Source organism: Strongyloides ratti (assembly GCF_001040885.1).
Source record: "Strongyloides ratti genome assembly S_ratti_ED321, chromosome : 1".
In the NCBI taxonomy this organism is placed as follows: domain Eukaryota; kingdom Metazoa; phylum Nematoda; class Chromadorea; order Rhabditida; family Strongyloididae; genus Strongyloides; species Strongyloides ratti.
In genome coordinates, this window is record NC_037307.1 from 1,142,685 (window position 1) to 1,161,673 (window position 18,989).

The window sequence follows — 18,989 nt, forward strand, 5'->3', positions numbered from 1 at the left end:
GTTGTAATTTTTTTCTGCCTACGTAGCACTAAGTGGAATATGAAAATTATTAAAATTCTAGGTAGGATATATATTTGGAGTTTTGTCTTCTAGAAAAATTTAATTAATTTTTTAATTTTCAAATTATTATAATATTTTTATTTATCTACTAAAATATAATAATAAAAAAAAGAAATGGTTGAACCACCAAAAAAAAGAAGAAAACAAACATATAAATGTAATGTTGGATCTAATAAAAGAGTTGAATATGGAATATTTGGATTATTTTTTACTTGTGATGGTCATGAAAAACAAGCTATAGGTGAAGCTAAAGATTTAATTGATTCAGCTATTAATGAAGCTGGATTGGCAAAATGTAATGATAATGATAATAAAAAAAATAATGAAGAAAATGATAAATGTAATGACAAAGAAATTGATATTATTGATGCTTTGGCTAAGGAGATTAATGAAGAGAAAGATAAAAGTAAGAAAGGAAATACTTTATGGTCCCGTCAACAACCTACAGGATGTAAGAACAGTATCTTTTTAACAACACCACAAATTGAAAATTCTAAAGATATTTACAATATCTGTGATAGAATTGTTGAAAAATGTCAAAAATCTTTAAATACAAGATTTCTTCAACGAATAGAACCTGTTGAGATTACTTGTGAAGTTAATGAAAGTAATATAGAAGAAAATCTTAAAAATTTAATAAATGAACATTTTAATGAAGATATATGGGTTGATTTTAGACCAACATTTGCCATAAATTTTCGTTCTCGAAATAATGATAAAATTAAAAAATCTTGGGTAATAGAAATAATAGGAAATTATATGCGAGAAAATTTTAAACATGTAAAAGTTAATCTCAATAAACCTGATCTTATGATAAATGTCAGTATTGTTTGTAGATCTGTTTTTCTTGGAATTGTACAAAACTATAGTAATAGAAGAAAATTAAGTCTTAGACCTGATTCTGAGGCTGAATTAAATGCTAAGATAAGTAAGGAAAAATCTAAAAATGAAAGTAAAGTAAAAGAAGATGTAACAGTTTAAAAAAAAGTTTTAATTTTTGTTGTTTTATAATTTTTGTTGTATTATAAAAATTTTTTTTGTTGTATCTGTCATTTTATTTAATACTACAGAAACAAATCAATTAATACTTGTATTATTATTATTATTAATGTTAAGTTTATCGAAGGTAACAACATCTTTTGGAGCATCTGGGCCTTCAATTGTTCCATTGATGTAATTACAAAAATAATTGAGATATGGACTTCTATAAATAATAGGTTCCTGTTCAACACAAAAATTTTTAGCAGTATCAGGATCATAACCTTTAGATTTGAAGTAGTACATAGCCATTAAATCAAATTGATTTATAAATGTGCTAAGAAATGTAAAAGCATCATTTGAAATATTTTGTCCATTTTGATGAAAACCATGGTAAGGATTGTAATAATTGTTCATATTCCATTTTCCTTCGTTCTCTTTTAAAAATTGTTGTTCAGGAAAAGTTATACCAACGTATGGGCTTTCATAAGCTATGAATAAACCAACAGGAATAATTAACAAGAAAAGAATATATTGCATTATGAGAATGATGGAAATTAGCAAAAACATTAACATTTTATACTAAATTTATTAGTACTTTAAACTTCTTGAAATTTAAACAAAAATCAAAATCATAACAAATAACATTAGTATTAAATAAAATATCATTTAAAAGTGTAATACAGATTATAATATTTATTCCTACATTTTAACGTTAAATAAAATTATCTAAAAATATTTTTGAAACATTAAATTAGCTTTAACAGAAAATGGGAAATTCATTTTATCAAGTGTTTCTTTAAACTTTGTTATTTCTGATAACAAATTTTGACTTTCTAAAATATACATTAAAACATTAAACTATTTCTTTATTACATTTAACTTACCGTAAATATTTAAAATTGCACTTAGAATTGAATTAACCATTTCATCTGATGACCAATCTTTATCACAAACAAAATTCAAAACAAATTTCAATACATCTACATTACCTAATGCCACTTCTCTATTAATAATAAAACCTAATTTACGCTGACTTATCATAATATGTGGCACATTTTCTAAAGTTTTTTTTGCAACTTCATGTTTTCCATTCTCAAGTAAAGCAATTGAAGCATCTATGTATGCTGCATATGGGTCATTATTATCTTTTACCCAATTTATAACATCTTTAAATACTTTCGAATTGGATGTTTGTATGGCCTTACACATAAGTTCAATTTGTCCAAATGTTGAAGAAGAAATGGATAAAATTTGTTTTGCAGTGTCAAATGCATCATTTAATTTATCCTCATTCAAAAGATTTTTGAAATTCTTTTTAAGTTTTGTAATATGAAATGCGTTAATTCCTTTTGAATCAATATGGAAATTTTTTTGTAGTAAATTTGAAAAATCATCCATCTGTTTTAAAGTTGCATTTGATAAATATTCCGACATCAAAACTAATGTTTTATCATTTAAAGTATTAACTTGACTTTTAATCTCATCGAACACACAATCCATTTTATCAATTTCATTTCTTAAATAAAGATTAAATGCATAAATTAAAGCAGCATCCGTATCAATAATTATATTTTTAATATTCCATAAATTATCAGCAAATTTACTCTGATTTTCTCGTACTAAAATTCTCATTGCTTTTGTTGGAACATCTTCTACACGTGATATTAAATTTTTGTCATTTGTTTCAAAAATTTTTTCTAAATGTTCTATTATTGCTTCGAAATTTTTTTGAGGTTGTTGAAGATGTTTACTAACAATAATTGTACGCAAAAAAACAGATATATCACTCTTATTTTCTCTTTTAGGCAAAGTTTGTAAAAACATTAATTCACTTTCTAATTTCATAATATCATTAGTTCCAAGCCATCTTAATACGGTATTCGATTTCTGAAGAATTTTTTCAAGATATGGTATACGTGATATAAGTCCAATTGAGGTTAACTGGTTTGATATATCATCTACTTCGCTTTTTGTAAGTAAAATTGTTCCTTCATCAGCCCATTGATTAATCATTGATAAAACAGAAGCATCCGATAGATGAGCATTTTTAAGTACATTAGTTACAATGTCTAAAGTATTGTTTTTAGAAAAATAATTTGTTTTGATATTAAAACAACATGATAAAATTGAACAACAAATTGATATTTCAATTGGAGATGATGATACATTATTTAAAATTGTATTGATATCAGAAAGTATTTTTCTATTAATAGGAATAGTTACATTATTTTTTCTGACAATATCAACAACTTTCTTAAGTTTTTCAAAATTTTTAGCATAAAAAAGATTGTTGATAATTTTTACTGCAACGACTTTAAAATTATTTTTGGTACTATCTTTTAGAAGTTTTTCAAGTAAATCAATATTTTTTTGCATAAAATTACTTATCAGATAAAATATTACATTATTTATTTTTCTCCTATTATTTTCTTCTTTCGTTACATTAGCTAGTGATAACATCTTTTTAATAATTTCAATCTGATTCTCTTTACAATTTTCCACTTTTAACTGTGCATTCAAACAAAATAAATCAGCTTTAATAATATAATATCTATCTTTAAATAACTGATATTCTTTACTATTTTTAAAAATTTGAAATAATTCAATAAATTTCTTGTGATTTGTCTTATTAAACTGAGAAAAACTTAAAAGTAGAGGGTTTTCAATTATGTTATATTCTCTTAGCAAATCAGCCTCTCGTTCAATCTTCTGAACATCATTTTCTTGAGCAATTTTTTCCAAAAAAGTTTTAACAATTAACTCATCAGTTTCTGATTTATATTTTTGTGGTAAAATATTAAAAAGAAATTTTGCCATTAGAATATTTCCATCATATATAAAATCAAGACATCTAGTGTAAAATCTTCCAACATCGTTTTTAAATTTATTTAATAATTCACTATCAACTGTTGCAAATATACTTATAATCTTTTTGACGTGTTCTATGTTGTTTGAAGATTTAGCAAAAAGTATTAAAGGTTCAAAAAGTAAAACAAAATTTGGTATTTCTGTTGAAATATAAATTCTATTAAATTCTTCCATTTCTTTTAAAAAAGCTTCAAATTTGTTTGAAGATGCCAAACCTTTCATAAAAGAAATTCTTATTGTTTGCATATTTATAGCATTTTTTTTCTTTTCAAATCCTAAAATAAAATTTCTAGCTTTCTCAACGTTATCAGATGCTACTAATGCTTCTACCAATGCAGCAAATATTTTTGTTGTAGCAGGTAAATCAACTTCCTTCATTATTTTTATTATATCTAATACACCTTTAGCATCACTATTCTTGGCACAATTTTCAGCAAGAATTTCAAAAGTTTCTATATTTGGTTCAACTTCATATTTTGATAAAAGTTCATAAAATTTAGTGACTGATATAGGATTTCCATTGTAAAGTTTTGTTTCAAAATAACTATTAAGTCCCATAATACCAAATTTTACATTTTTTTCTTGAAAAAGTGAAAAAAATTTATCTGTAAAACTATCTCTAACCTTGCTACAATTTTTAATATTCAATTCTCCTGAAATTTTAAAAATAATTGACATTTGCCTATCAGATAATAAAGTCAAATCAGTTTTTGAATCTTTTAAATAATGTAGCATATCCCTCATTGTAAAATAATTGGAATTCATAAATGACTCTACTTTATCTATAACTTCATAAAGTGTACCCGGTTTCTTAAAAAGAGACAATTCATGTTTTTCAATTAGTTTATTCTGTTCAACTTCAAATGACTGAGCTTTATTCAATGGAATTTTTGTATTACCAACCATCACACTTTGCAATGGTCTGCCAATAAATTTTACTTTTTCAGCTAGTTGTTTTTGTGCAACTGAGTTATGGCGTATCAAAAATCTGGGGGACCCTCTTATATGTGATCTAAAATGTAACATTGACTTCTAATTATAGGTTTACCTCAAAGACAGGGAGAAACGGAGATAATTCATTTGTAGCAGTATATCCAGAATAACTAAAATTTAATAATAAATTGTCCTGTTATATAAAAAATTGGAAAACTGTAACTTTTTTAACTTAATTTCTACTTAGGACCAAATGCATTGTTTTTCCCATTTAATTATTAAAATGATTTTTTATATAATAAATATTTGAAGTCTATTCTTAACAAGGGGTACTGGAGTTTATGACTTATGAGATCAAAGAAGTACATAATAATTTATATGGAAATAATATGTTGTTAACAAGAATTCAATAAGTACTACTTTAAAATAAATTTTAAATTTTTCTAAATATGCTTTTGCTTATTTTTAATATGTTAATTATAATTTTTTTTTAGTTTTGTAGGAAAATAAATTTTATAAAAAAAAAAGAATAATTGTAGATAATTTTTTTCTGAGATCTCAATAAAATATATTTATGGGTAAAATTTTTAAAAAATTCTATTAAAGATTATATTAAATAGTATAATAATAAAATTGTCTTTTATTAATGAAAAATTTGATTTTTGAGATTCTGATCCAAGGAAGAAAATTTAAAAAAGATAATAAATAATAGAAAAAAGTTAATAACTTTCTTATGAATGAAAATATTTACAAAGAAATTTTATCAGAATATAGGTAAGATTTCGGAACGCATGATACTAAAGATTCTTAATTACAAATGGCCAAAATAGAAGTTTCTATAAATTTGAAATTATTACTATAAGCTTATTGCAATTCAATTTAAATAACCAAAAAAACAGGTAGTCGATTTAAACATAAAAAGTTTTATTTTTTAACAAAATAAAGTGCAAATATATTCATGTTTCATTTAAACTAAAACACAAGTATTTTTAATAATTTTTAAATTTTGTAAAAAAAAGTATATTTTTTCTATAATATTTAAATTTTTTTATCATGTTTACCATTTTTTAGATGACTAAAAATGCCAAAGTTAGGGAAATACCAAAATAGATAATTTGCTTTAAGTTAATAAATAATATATAAAATTCATTTAATAAATATATATCTAAAAATAGTTTATTGAAAATTTATTTTGTAGCAAATACATATGTACTTAATTTGCACTTATTTCCTAGAAACAATTAATTTTATTTGACATGTTATAACAGATAAAGGAAGTCTCATAATCAAGAATACATGTCATTTAAGTATTTTTTTTTAAGAAAAAAATTATCTTACTGTGTATTAATAAAATTATTTTTTTAACATATTTATAAAATAATACCTTCTTTTAATAATGCCAATGTATACATTTTTTTAAGCTATGTATTAAAATACATAAAAAATTAAAAAAAAAATATACACTATAACTTTTTAAATGTTGTATTCTTTTACAATTAATATATATGTAATTTTTTATTACTTATTTTATCATTAAAATACAATTATTTTTTTACTTTTAAATATCTGTTATTTATGTGATCACTTATTACTTAAAAATATTAAATTAACTTATTTAAAATTTTGTACTTTTATAAAGAAGAATTATTTATTTAATGAAATTATAACCACCTGATATTTTAACAAAAATGAATTATTTAGATAATTTTTTAAAGTATAATTAAAAGCATATTTTGATTATTATATATATTTATTATCGAACTATTTTTTTAATATATTAATTTATAATAAAATAACAGCCACAAGGATATTAAGTATGACGAACATAGTAATTTCTATTACTTTTATAATCTTCTAATCTTAACAACATAGCAAGTTTTCCTGACAAAATATTATTAAATAAAAATTTATGAATTGAAAAATGAGTTATAGAATATTATAGTTTGAAATTTATAATATTTAATTCTTTTAAGAATATTTTTATTAAAGCATTTCTTTATTTTTTTTATTTAAAGTATTAAAAAATATTAGTGCTTTTTTTTTATAAATATTAATTTATAAAAAAAAATTATTTTATAACTTTTTAGAATTATATTTAAATTTCTGGAAGTACAACTTTTAATGTTCTCAATTTATTGTACTTTATAAAGTTATATTTAAAAATAAATTTATCTCTAATTATCATAATAATTATTCAAACATATTTCTTGTGTAAATTTATATATATAAATTAAACAAATATTTTTAATAGTATGCAAAACCAAAGTTTTGTACCTTCTTCTAACTTCTTTCCAATAGAATCTCTTCCAATTGAGTTAATTAAAATAATTCTAACAAAAGTTGATTGGGAAAGTTTACAAAAATCAAGATTAGTTTCAAAACTTTTTAATAACATTATTGAACAAAATTTTTCACAGATGCAAAAGCCAAGAGTAAAACATTTAATATTTAGAACTTTAAATATTGGTCCAAATTGGAAAAAGATAGCTTTTTTTTGTGGTCTTGAAAAAAATATAAATATAATTCAAAATATAACTATTAATACACATAATGTAAGTTATGTATAATAATTAATTATTTACTTTTTAGAAACCTTTTAATGATAAAAAAATTGAATATTATTTTAAAAGAATGAATTTTAGTAAATTAGATTATCTCAAAATAAGTTCTACCGGAAATATAGATGCTTTTAACATTCTTAATAAATATTTCAAGTCAAAAACAAAAATTAGATATCTTGAAATTGATATTAAAATGTATCCTATTCTTGAAAGTTTAACTGCGTTTTTAAAAAAAATTAAGCATGTAAAATATTTTAGAATTAAAAATATATGCCTTGGTAATGAAAAAATTCCTCATGACTACACATTACCTAAAATTAAGTCAATGAAAGCACTTTATATAGATGAATGTAATTGTACTAAATTTATCAATTCAAGAATGATAAATAAAATATTTGAACAAAATAAAAATTTAAATTATATTGAAATTTATCCCAACAGAAAAAATATTGATACTAAGTTGGTTAAATTAATTGTAGAAAGACAAAATTCAAGTTATTTTGAAAAATGTAATCATTCAAATATTTGTTTATATTTACCCATAGGTGATGAATATAATCGTAACACAGAATTTGAAAGACTTTTTTATACTACTAATTATGAATTGAAAGAACCATTTGAAGTTTTTAGTATAACAGCACAAAAATCTTGTGAAAAATGTTTTAGTAAAAAGATTATTAAAGTTTGTTTTGCAAAAAATTTTATTAACTTTAGATTTTGTCCATTTCTATGGATTCCAAAAGACATTTATTTACTCTATTGCATTGAAACTATTTGAATAATTTTAAAAATTTTTCTTAATATGGATTAATTATACTTTTAGTATATATACATTTTTTTTAATAAATTTAAAACTTATATTAACTTACTTATTATAATTATAAAATTAAATTTTTTTTATACTTATTTTTTAAAAAACAAAAGTTTTAAATGTATTTGATAAAAAAATTATATTATAAGATATTAATAAGATTTCTACTAAAATTTATTTTTTAGTATTTATATAAATTAAAATAATAATATATTTTCTTATTAACTATTCAAAATTAAGAAGGAATTATTATAGATTCAATTTTTTTAATATATTAGAAATTTAAAAATATACACATTTATTTTATTTTCCATATTTTTTAAAAATAAATGTTAACAATTTGCCTGCATCATTTTTTATAAAACAAAATTTGGCTGATATTGACAATTTTTTACTTTAAATAATTTGAAAGATTATAATTTTTATAAAAATTGATAATAAAATTGACATTATAAATTTTGTTTAATTTAATCTATACCTTTTTTAATAATATATTTTATTGGGAACCAAAGGTTATCATTTTTTAATTATACAATTTTATGTTTTACTTTTAATTTAGAAAGTAATATGAATGGGTGATTATTTAATTTTAAAATATTTAAAAATTTATTAAAATATAATGAAATAGGATAATTTTTAGATTGAATGAGAAAAATTTTATTATCATAAAATAATGATAATTTTAGAATTTGATTAATAATTAACAATGGATTTATATATATGATAGATAACGGAAATGATGTAAAATTTATTTTTTTTAATGTATAAAATGAATCATTTTATCAATATAAATAACAAAGAACAATATTAATTTTGTCTATTTTTTAATTTTTATAATCTATATTAAAGGTATTATTTTTACAAGTTGAATATATAATGATAAGAATCGAATTACCAATCATCTTAACAAAACAATTATTGGTATTAAGTTTATTTATTACAAATAGTTAGCATAAATTTTGATAAACTTTTATGTTAAATTAAAATTATTACTAAAAAAAAATATTTATTTATTTTATTTTTTGTGATTAAATGGCAGAATTTCCTGATCTTGGAAAACATTGTACATTAAATTCTTGTAATCAACTTGATTTTACTCCATTTTTATGTGATAATTGTAAAAATTATTATTGTGGTAAACATAGACATACTCATGGATGTGATATAGAAGATAAACAAATTTCTAATGAAGATGCTAAAAAGAATCCTATGAAAATATTTTTATGTTCAGCAGAAAATTGTAATAATAAAGAAGTCTTAAGAATTGAATGTACATATTGTCAACTTAATTTTTGTTTGAATCATAAAAATCCTGAAGGACATCAATGTAAATGTTTACCAGTTACAAAAGAAAAAGAAACTTTACTTCCTCAGGCAGTTATTGATAAAATTAATCAAGATGTAAAAGAAAAAAAATTATTAAGTGATATTAAGCCAATTAATAAAAAAATAAAAATTCTTACAGAAAAAGAAAGAATGAAGATGGAAAAAATGGAGACAATGAGATTAAAAATGCGTGATTCTAAACTTAATATACCTGAGGAAGAAAAATATGTAATTTTCTTAACAACACATGATCAAAAGATCAGAGGAGCTCTTGTTTCTAAATGTTGGATGTTTGGAAGATGTATAGATGAATTTATTAAACAAAATCCAGATATTAAAATAGATATTAAAAGTGTAAAATTTTTTAATGAAACAGGTCAAGAATTAAGTTTTAGTGATTCTTTAAAAACAATATTTCCTAATTCTGTAGGGAGATTAACCTATCAGTAAAATTTTTATATTATACTTTTAGTTGATATTATTTATTTTATTTTAGTATTGTTTATATATGAATTAGTATATTATGATAACATAATCATATACTTTAATTGTTTTTTTTTACTTAAATAAATAAATAAATTTTTATCATAATCTTTTAGTAATATGAAGTGTTTAAAATATTTATTTAAAATGTCATTTTTCTTTTATAATTCTAATATATATTTATATCATGGTATAAAATTTAATTAAAATTTAAAGTTTATAGTGTCAAGAAAATTTTCACTACTATCAAATTAATTTATAATGTTAGTATAAGTAAAAATTTACAAAAAGAAAATTGTTATTTCTTATCAATTTATATTTAAAATCTGATGCAATGATCATCCTTTTAGTACATTAAAGGAGATATCAAAGCAGATATAAAAAATAATAGTAAATGTGCAATTAATTGTTCCCATTTTTTCTATATCTTCATTTCTTATCTGATAACAAAAATTTTAAATAATCATATATTATTTTGTTATCTCATCACTCTTTAAAGTAGGTATAAAAGTATTCAAATGACTTACATAACTAAATAGTATATCTTATCATTTTCTTAACAAAAATTTTTATATATTTCATATATTTAAAAAAAAAATTTTTTTTTGATTCAAGTTATGTTATTTATTATTTAAGAAATATGGAAGTTCATGTGTTAAAATATATATTAATTGCAATAATGTTTATTGTAAACATGATTTTTGGATTGATTCCTATTAAAGTAATTAAAAACTTCTTTTTTTTACATTTATTAATAATTATATTACAGCTAGTTAGATCATTGTTAAAACATGATGCTGTTTCTTGTTCTGGACATAGTCATACAACTTCAAGAGTACCAACATTAGTAATTACATTACTTACATGTTTTTCTGGGGGTGTATTTTTAGGAATTGTTTTTCTTGATCTTTATCCAGATGCAAATGCTTCTCTAAATATTGTTAGAAGTTTTGGAAAATGGACTGTTAATTATCCAATAATAGAAGTTATAGTTATATGTGGATTCTTTGCTATTGATTTTATGGAATATTTAACACACAAATTGGGTCATGTTCATATTAAACACCATGATCAAACAATGATAACAAGGAATCCTCAAATATTAGATATACCAAATTATCAATCTACTGCTACAACAATTCGTAATACACAAGCAGATGATTGTGAAATTCATTCAGAAGGTCACTCTCATTCAAGACATAAATATGATCATGATGAAAAAAAAAAGATTATAAAAACTTTTGCTTTTATTGGTGCATTAATAATTCATTCTTCATTGGAAGGATTTGCTTTTGGTGTCCAACCAACAAATGTAACTATAATATCCTTATTTATTGGATTATTTGTTCATAAAACAGTGGTATCATTTTCTGTTGGTGTTCGTCTAACACGATGCCACTCCAATCGTCCAATACTTGTTATCATTCTAGTATTTGTTTTTGCTATCACATCACCAATATTTTCAGTTATTGGCATTATTATACAAAGTTCAGATATGGATAAATTACTAAAAAATCAACTTTCAACCGTTTTTATAGGATTTTCAATGGGAACATTTCTTTATATAACATTCTTTGAAATGCTTGGTCCAGAACGTGAAAATGAAGATAATCGTTTCTCAAAAACATTAGCATCATTTTTAGGTTTTGTAGCAATAGCTATTGTTATGATATTTTCAAGTTAAATTTTATTATTTAAAAAGAAAAAAAAAATATTTTCCTTGAAAAAAAAATATATATATATATAATGGAAGGAAAATTTTTATCTTGCATAATATTAAAAGTATATTATTTAACTATAAAATAAAGAAAAAAAAATTGTTTTGATACTACAATAGATTTACAAAAATACTAGACCATCCAGTCACGATATGATAATGAAAATAGAAAGAAAAGGAAAAGTTGGTAGGAGAAAAATGAAGGGAGGTTAAATAAATAGGATTGTGTAAATATTATCTTACTTTCTTTGTACATTTACTTTAAGGTGGTAGAAATAGAGGATTATATAGGAAACTTGTTTGTAATTTAGAAACTTATCAATTCTAGTAATTTAGGCTATTAAAAACATTTTTATTTTTCTCATTTTAATTTTATTTTTGTTTAACTTAACGTTTTGAGGTAACCTCATACTTTGCCATGATTATTTATAATATTATATATTTATTATTATTACTATTTATTGTACATATTTATTGTAAATGTCCTCAACATATAATTTATGGAGAATATCCAAAAGATGGTTGTATGATAGCTAAAGATCCAAATAAAATGCCAAGAAGTCCTATTGAAAAATGGTTTAAAAGAAAATATTTTAATGAACTTTTTCCAAGAGCTAATTTAGGTTTAGGACCACATCCATGTTTACCTTATTCTTATGAAGCTTTTATTATTGCTGCTAGATATTTTCCTGAATTTGGAGCTAGTACACATAAAATACGTGGAATTGAAAAAGAAGTACTACAAAAAAGGGATGTTGCTACATTTTTTGCTCATATAATACAAGAAACTGGTGATAATAATTATGAATATTTTAATTCATCATTAACTGATGAAGAGGCATTAAATTGTTTTTATCAAGGTGGTCTATATAATTGGTTTGAGGGGGGACAAGATTCAAAATTATTACGACCCAATAAAACATATACTCTTGATGATGGAGAATATTGTAATAATGATGGAAAATATTGTAGTGAAACACCAGATTCTAAATTTTGGTATCCATGTAACAAGAAAAAAAAAATTATTGATGGTGTAAGGATGAATAAAGGATGTTATTTTGGACGAGGCCCTCTTCAATTATCATGGAATTATAATTATGGACAATTTCAGTATTGGTTACATTCTCAAAATATACAAGTTGATTTACTAAATAATCCTAATTTATTAATAAAAAAAATGGATCCACCATTAGCTATGTTAGCATCATTATGGTTTTATATGACACCACAACCTCCAAAACCATCAATGCATTCTATAATTACAGGTAAATGGTTATCCAGTTCAAAAAATAGAAAAGCTGGTTATAAAGATAGTGTTTTTGGTCCAACATCATTAGTTATTAATTATGAATGTTTTGGAGAGCAGATAGATGAACTTGTTGGAGGACCAGGAGAAAATCGTCGAATAAAAGCATATAGATGGTTTTCTAAGTATTTTAATATAACAACAGGTCCAGAAAAAACATTAACATGTAAAAATATGGTTGAAAATTTTGAAGGTATTCCTCATAATCATTCGTGGCAACCAAATTGGTCAACTACATGGAAACAAGAACCATGTGACTGTACACCAACTCAATATAATGGAGCATTACCATATTATGATCCTAAAATATATAATGATAATAACTATGATGAAATAAACGAACAAAATCGTTTAAGATGTATTTATTCAATGTATAAAAATCCAAAAAGATTCAATATTGATGAAAGTAATTCACCATGTATAAAATATAAAGTAAAATTGAAATTATCTAAATATGGAATAGAACAATAATTTTTAACATGCATTTAAACTTATTAAAATATATATATTATATTAAAATCACCAATTGAAAATAATTAAATTTAAAAACAATCTTTTCTTTTACGACTTTTAAAAAAATCTTCTATTTGAATTTCTTCATCTGGAGGGTTTTCAAAAGCTATAAGTCGTCTCTCAGTCCAAAAATCATTTATTATATCTTTATGCTATATATAAAAATGATCATTTAAAAGTAAAAAAGATAAACTTACAATAAAATTTTCAACTGGTTCCCATGTATTATATGAATGAGTATAATTTTTCCATTTTACCAAATATTTACAATTTCCATCATTATCAAATTTTGCATCAATTATATACTCAACTTCATAAGTTTCATCTTCATCTTCTTCTTCTTCTCTATTTTCAGTCGAAGTTTCACACGCTTCTTCTCTAGAAGACATTTTATTTCCTTTGTTTCCACTAGAAATTCTATATTCTTTTTTACCGTTAATTCCATAAATTGCATCAATATTTCTACATACAAATTCAGTCCAATTAATATTATCACTGACATCATTATTATCTTCTGGTTCTTTTGCATTCATTACTTCTGAATTTCCAACCATCATAACATTTAATAAATAATTTTGATAATATACTATTAAACTTTAAATAATTTTTAAAATAAATATTTCAGAAAGTACATGTAAAATAAAAAGATGAAAACAATTGATAAATTTTGTTAAAATTACATGTATATAAAAGTTGGAATAATATTCATTTATTGTATGATATCATATTGAACATATGTACATTGAATATATTTGTAATTTAATGTTGTTTAATTTATTTATTATTAATGGATAATCCTTAATATTAATAAATACTAAAATTTATCATATATTATTTTTATATAAATTTTAATAATTTAATTAAAAAATATTATTTTGAGGTAAAAATATTTAAAATAATAAATTTTTTTTGTCATAATATATAAAATAACTATTAAAAACTTTTATTAGAAGAAAAAATGTACAAGTTTTATGAAAAGATGATTTGAAAAAATGAAATTTGTGTGTTTGAAAATTTTAATATTAAGATATTTTTTTTTTCTTGATATCATTAACATTATTAGAGAAAATATATTTTAAAAAGTTACATATTTTTTAATTGGGTGGACCATTAGCAAGATTCTTTTTAGAGTATAGGAAATGTTTAAGATTAGGAAAAAGAATATTTAAATCTCCTGTAGGTTTAACAATATCACCTACTAATTCTAATTCAAGTAAATCATCTAATAAACTTTTGGTATATAAACAACTGGAGATTGGTGATCCTTTTTGCATAGTTATTCTTAAACTTTTTACACGACATTTTTTTAACATTGTTAATATTGAAGTGTTAGTGAGATCGAAACCTGTATATGTTGTATAGGAGAGATGTGAAAATGTTGCTCCTGATTCTCCTAATTGAAACATCATTTGACTTGATCTATCATTCAATTCATCACCTTCTAAATTTCCATTATTTACAATATCAAAATTCATTATAGATACAGAAGTTAAATTAATATCTTCATTAAAACATTCTACCGCTTCAGATAAACCAATTCTTTTTATCTGTTTTAATGTTTTTTTATGTTTTTTAATTAAATTAACAATAATCGGTAACTTTTGACCACAATATCGTCTTCGAATTAATAAATGTGTCAAAATACATTTATCACTTTCTAAAACTGGTTGAAGAAGTTGATTAAAAATAGATAATTCATTAATTTCCATTACAATATCAAGTTTTGTTATCATTCTTGACTTTTCTATTATTAAATTTATAAATGATAATGCCTCATCAATGTTTTTCATATTTGAACCCTGAACAGTGAAACTAGGTCTAAAATCATATTCATTTGCATTAGTATGTTTGATTTCAATCTGAAGTTCTGTATTTCTAGCCAATCCACTTGCTACACATATATAACTAAGATTATTTATTTTCTATAAAATAATAAAAAAAAAAGAAAAAATAATTATTTGAAATTAAATTTTATAATATACTTACCCTTGCAGAAAGAGCATTTTTAATTGGAGCAATAAGAGTAAATTTTTTTATAACTTCACTCATAATTAATGGATCCAGTTGTACAGCAGTTGATGTAGTAGGATACATAGGTACATTTAATGATTTCATCCAATGACAATTTCTATTATAATATGGATCAACATTATATGTATTATTAGAATTCAAAATATATTCAGACATTTTTTAAACTATAATAAAAAAAAAAAGTTTTACCATGTTAAATTAATTATAATAGACATTCACGATATATTTATATATATTTATATTAAATAAACAATGGATTGAAGGTTATTTCTTTAAACCAAAAGTACATATATAATTATTTTTATGATAAAATAAATAGTAATTTAAAATAATTGTACTATTGATATAATGATGAATTATATATTTTAAGTAAATGTTTTTTAATCAAAAAAATTTGATCATATTAATGTACTTTTTACTAATAATAATATTAATAAAAAAAAAAAAGAAAAGATAAATCTAAAAAATTAAAAACTAATTTTATTCAAAAAAAAAAAAAATTTTATCTAAAAATATAATTTAATAAAATAAGAATTAATATATAAAAAAGTTAATAAGATAAAATAATTATTTTCATGTTTAAAAATGAAATTTTATCAATCAAATTAAAACTGTTAAAAAGAAAGTTTATTGACCAAAGGTGCTTATGCGCATGAGTGTATGATAAACTAATGTAAGTGTATAGATAATAATACTCAATTAAAAGTTGAGAACAAGTTTAATATAAAGAAAACATATTACTCTTTTACAAATAAATATAAAATATTACCATACTAGTGGGTGAAGTTTATTGAAAATTGGTCTACTATCTTATATTTATATAAAAAATTTTAATCACTAATTTACCTACAATATTACTAAAAAAAAAAATAACTTGTGAGTGATAAATAAAAATTTTTGCTAAGAAAGTAAATAAATTTTTGTCTTATGATTTTTTTTCCGCTTATTCATTGTTATAATAAATAAAATGATTAGTGTAATGAAAAATATGAAAAACAATTGATAATAAGGGCACATGACATGGTTGGCAAAAAAAAAGATAAAATATTTCTAAATATATATTTATATTAATTTATAATATAGAGGAGGAGGCGAGTTAATGATGCTTATCGATAATTTAAAATGGGTATAACTTCTTGTCGGGAGGATATATATATATATATGTATCTTAGCTATAAAGATAGAATAAAATTAAATTGAAAGTGAAACATTAAATGAATAATGGCAGTTGAATGAAATAATATATATTTATTTTAAATAATACAAAAAATTTCATTTATAATAATCATAATATTTTAACTATATAAAAAAAAAATTCTTTATTATAATATAGTAAAAAAAATAAATTTGTTTTTTTACAGTAATCTTTTAAAGAATATTATTCAAATAAAAATAAAAAAAAAATAATAAGAATAATAAGACTGTTATTCATTACTATTATTATTATTTAAACAATTTGTTAAAGTACCAAAATATAATTTTAAAATTAAATAGTATTAGTCATTATTTAGCCAAGTAAAAAAAAAAAAAGATTTTTTTCAAATGATTTAAAAATTTGTTTTTAAATATACATTGAAAATTTTTCTAAAAAGTTACTTTAAAATTATACTATGTCATAAGAATGTAATTATTCTTTAATTGTTAATCATATATACATTACATTATAAATACAACATATGCCTTTTTATTTAAAGATTAGTAAACTTTTCTTGATATAACAATAGTAATAAGTTAAATAAAATATATTATTTTAACAAATAATTATTTTTATATATTTTTAATGAAAAGAAAAAATCTTTTTTTTTAGTTAAAATTGTAAAACAGTGTAGAAAAAAAATTTTTTTTTATTGCTGTATTCTATCAAGTAGTAGCAGATATACTAAACAAAAAATTTTTATTTGATAAATAATTTATACCACGTGTGTCCTTACTTCATAATTTCTGTTATTTGATCACGATTATAATAAAATGTCTAGTAAGTTAGTAACAGATGTTCATAGGAGAATCAAAGATTGCTTTTAAAATGTCTTTGGATATATCTTAAATCAATGAGTTTAAAAAAAAAAGAAAGAAAATTGATATTTATAAATTATAAAAATTGTAAACAATTTACACCACTCAGGGATAAAATTTTAAAATAATATCAATCAAACAACAAATTTATTCTTATCAATTTAATATACAAACTTTATTTTCGAAATATTTTTAAATTGACTATACTAGAGAAATTTATACTTTTGTGATAACATTAAGAGGGAAAAATAATGTAACTGATTCTGATAAAGATAAAAAAAAATGGTAATAAAATGTTAGATACTCGTGTCTTGCTTATTGGTAATAAAAAATATGTGTACGTTTGTTCTTAGTTTAGCTAAAAATAATATTTAAATATAATTAAATAAAAGATGTATATATATTTATAATGAGTAAAAATTAGTTCAAAGTATGTTTTTTTTATGTAGTCTTTTAGGCACCGAAAATCAAAGTATGTCTAATGATGTTTTATCAATTTAATATGTTTAAAATTCTATTATTTACTAATAAAAGTTACCTCTTATCAATTTGTTCAGGAAAAAGTTAAATAAAAATAAATATTAAAATATGTGATGATAACTTTATTTGTATATATAAAACAATTCTTTAACTAATCACGTTTCAAAGTTCCTTCCCTAAAATCAAAGTAAATTGAGATCAAAATTTTCTATAGTTATAATTATTAGTTACATATATAACATCTATCATTATAAAGTCATTTTAAAGCAAATAATAAGATAAAAGTTAAAATGAGTGTCATTTTTGTCACGTGGTGGACTTTTGCTTTGAAGATACCTGGAATATAAAAATATTTGCTTTTTAAAGAACTAAAAATTAAAGATTAAAGTAATAAAAAAATTGTCATTTTTTTCATATTACTTTTTTTTATGATAAAAAAGGATGATTTAATAAAAATTATAATGATGTTCTAGTGATTAGAAATACTATTTATTATTATTTTAAAATAATATTTTCTATGATATTTGTTAAAATAATAATATTAATAGAAAAAAAAATGATAAATTAAAATATTATAATATTTTTTCAAAAAATATCATTAAAGAAAAGAAATCTTTTTCAATCATAATAATTATTTTATAGTGTTCAATATTGATGACATAGGTTATTTGAACGCTTTTTTTAAATATATATTTCTGTTTTGTCTTTTATGTAATACCTGATATCTATACAATATATAGGTATGTTGAAGTATGGAAATGTCAAAATATTATTGTTAAATGGAATAACTTTTAACCTTTTATAACAGGTAGTAATATTAAAAGATTTTCAATTATACATTAATATATCATATATTTATATATTATCATTTTTTTTTTTACTTTCATTATGTCATTTTTCAATGAT

At 21.1% G+C, this 18,989-nt stretch overlaps 9 protein-coding genes across 9 annotated transcripts; 5 read left to right on the forward strand and 4 right to left on the reverse strand.

Annotated features, from left to right (window-relative positions):
* Positions 1–174: 174 nt before the first annotated feature.
* SRAE_1000037000 (THUMP domain-containing protein) lies at positions 175–1,041 on the forward strand (the record flags this gene model as incomplete). The annotated part of the gene is made up of 1 exon (XM_024647195.1): positions 175–1,041. The coding sequence occupies one exon, from the start codon at positions 175–177 to the stop codon at positions 1,039–1,041; it is 867 nt and encodes a 288-aa protein (XP_024501298.1).
* Positions 1,042–1,137: 96 nt separating this feature from the next.
* On the reverse strand, positions 1,138–1,578 carry SRAE_1000037100 (Hypothetical protein; the record flags this gene model as incomplete). The annotated part of the gene is made up of 1 exon (XM_024647197.1): positions 1,138–1,578. One exon carries the CDS (start codon positions 1,576–1,578, stop codon positions 1,138–1,140), a length of 441 nt encoding a protein of 146 aa, XP_024501299.1.
* A 189-nt stretch (positions 1,579–1,767) lies between these two features.
* Positions 1,768–4,989, reverse strand: SRAE_1000037200 (Hypothetical protein; the record flags this gene model as incomplete). Its single annotated transcript, XM_024647198.1, has 3 exons — positions 1,768–1,874; positions 1,926–4,921; positions 4,958–4,989. The coding sequence occupies 3 exons, from the start codon at positions 4,987–4,989 to the stop codon at positions 1,768–1,770; spliced, it is 3,135 nt and encodes a 1,044-aa protein (XP_024501300.1).
* A 2,105-nt stretch (positions 4,990–7,094) lies between these two features.
* On the forward strand, positions 7,095–8,181 carry SRAE_1000037300 (F-box domain-containing protein; the record flags this gene model as incomplete). The annotated part of the gene is made up of 2 exons (XM_024647199.1): positions 7,095–7,394; positions 7,432–8,181. 2 exons carry the CDS (start codon positions 7,095–7,097, stop codon positions 8,179–8,181), a joined length of 1,050 nt encoding a protein of 349 aa, XP_024501301.1.
* A 1,065-nt stretch (positions 8,182–9,246) lies between these two features.
* SRAE_1000037400 (AN1-type zinc finger protein 1) lies at positions 9,247–9,990 on the forward strand (the record flags this gene model as incomplete). Its single annotated transcript, XM_024647200.1, has 1 exon — positions 9,247–9,990. The coding sequence occupies one exon, from the start codon at positions 9,247–9,249 to the stop codon at positions 9,988–9,990; it is 744 nt and encodes a 247-aa protein (XP_024501302.1).
* A 727-nt stretch (positions 9,991–10,717) lies between these two features.
* On the forward strand, positions 10,718–11,707 carry SRAE_1000037500 (Zinc transporter ZIP2; the record flags this gene model as incomplete). The annotated part of the gene is made up of 2 exons (XM_024647201.1): positions 10,718–10,744; positions 10,793–11,707. The coding sequence occupies 2 exons, from the start codon at positions 10,718–10,720 to the stop codon at positions 11,705–11,707; spliced, it is 942 nt and encodes a 313-aa protein (XP_024501303.1).
* A 559-nt stretch (positions 11,708–12,266) lies between these two features.
* On the forward strand, positions 12,267–13,517 carry SRAE_1000037600 (Glycoside hydrolase, family 19, catalytic domain and Lysozyme-like domain-containing protein; the record flags this gene model as incomplete). The annotated part of the gene is made up of 1 exon (XM_024647202.1): positions 12,267–13,517. The coding sequence occupies one exon, from the start codon at positions 12,267–12,269 to the stop codon at positions 13,515–13,517; it is 1,251 nt and encodes a 416-aa protein (XP_024501304.1).
* A 71-nt stretch (positions 13,518–13,588) lies between these two features.
* SRAE_1000037700 (Chromo domain/shadow and Chromo domain-like and Chromo domain-containing protein) lies at positions 13,589–14,113 on the reverse strand (the record flags this gene model as incomplete). The annotated part of the gene is made up of 2 exons (XM_024647203.1): positions 13,589–13,711; positions 13,757–14,113. 2 exons carry the CDS (start codon positions 14,111–14,113, stop codon positions 13,589–13,591), a joined length of 480 nt encoding a protein of 159 aa, XP_024501305.1.
* Positions 14,114–14,653: 540 nt separating this feature from the next.
* SRAE_1000037800 (Hypothetical protein) lies at positions 14,654–15,746 on the reverse strand (the record flags this gene model as incomplete). The annotated part of the gene is made up of 2 exons (XM_024647204.1): positions 14,654–15,481; positions 15,546–15,746. The coding sequence occupies 2 exons, from the start codon at positions 15,744–15,746 to the stop codon at positions 14,654–14,656; spliced, it is 1,029 nt and encodes a 342-aa protein (XP_024501306.1).
* Positions 15,747–18,989: the final 3,243 nt, after the last annotated feature.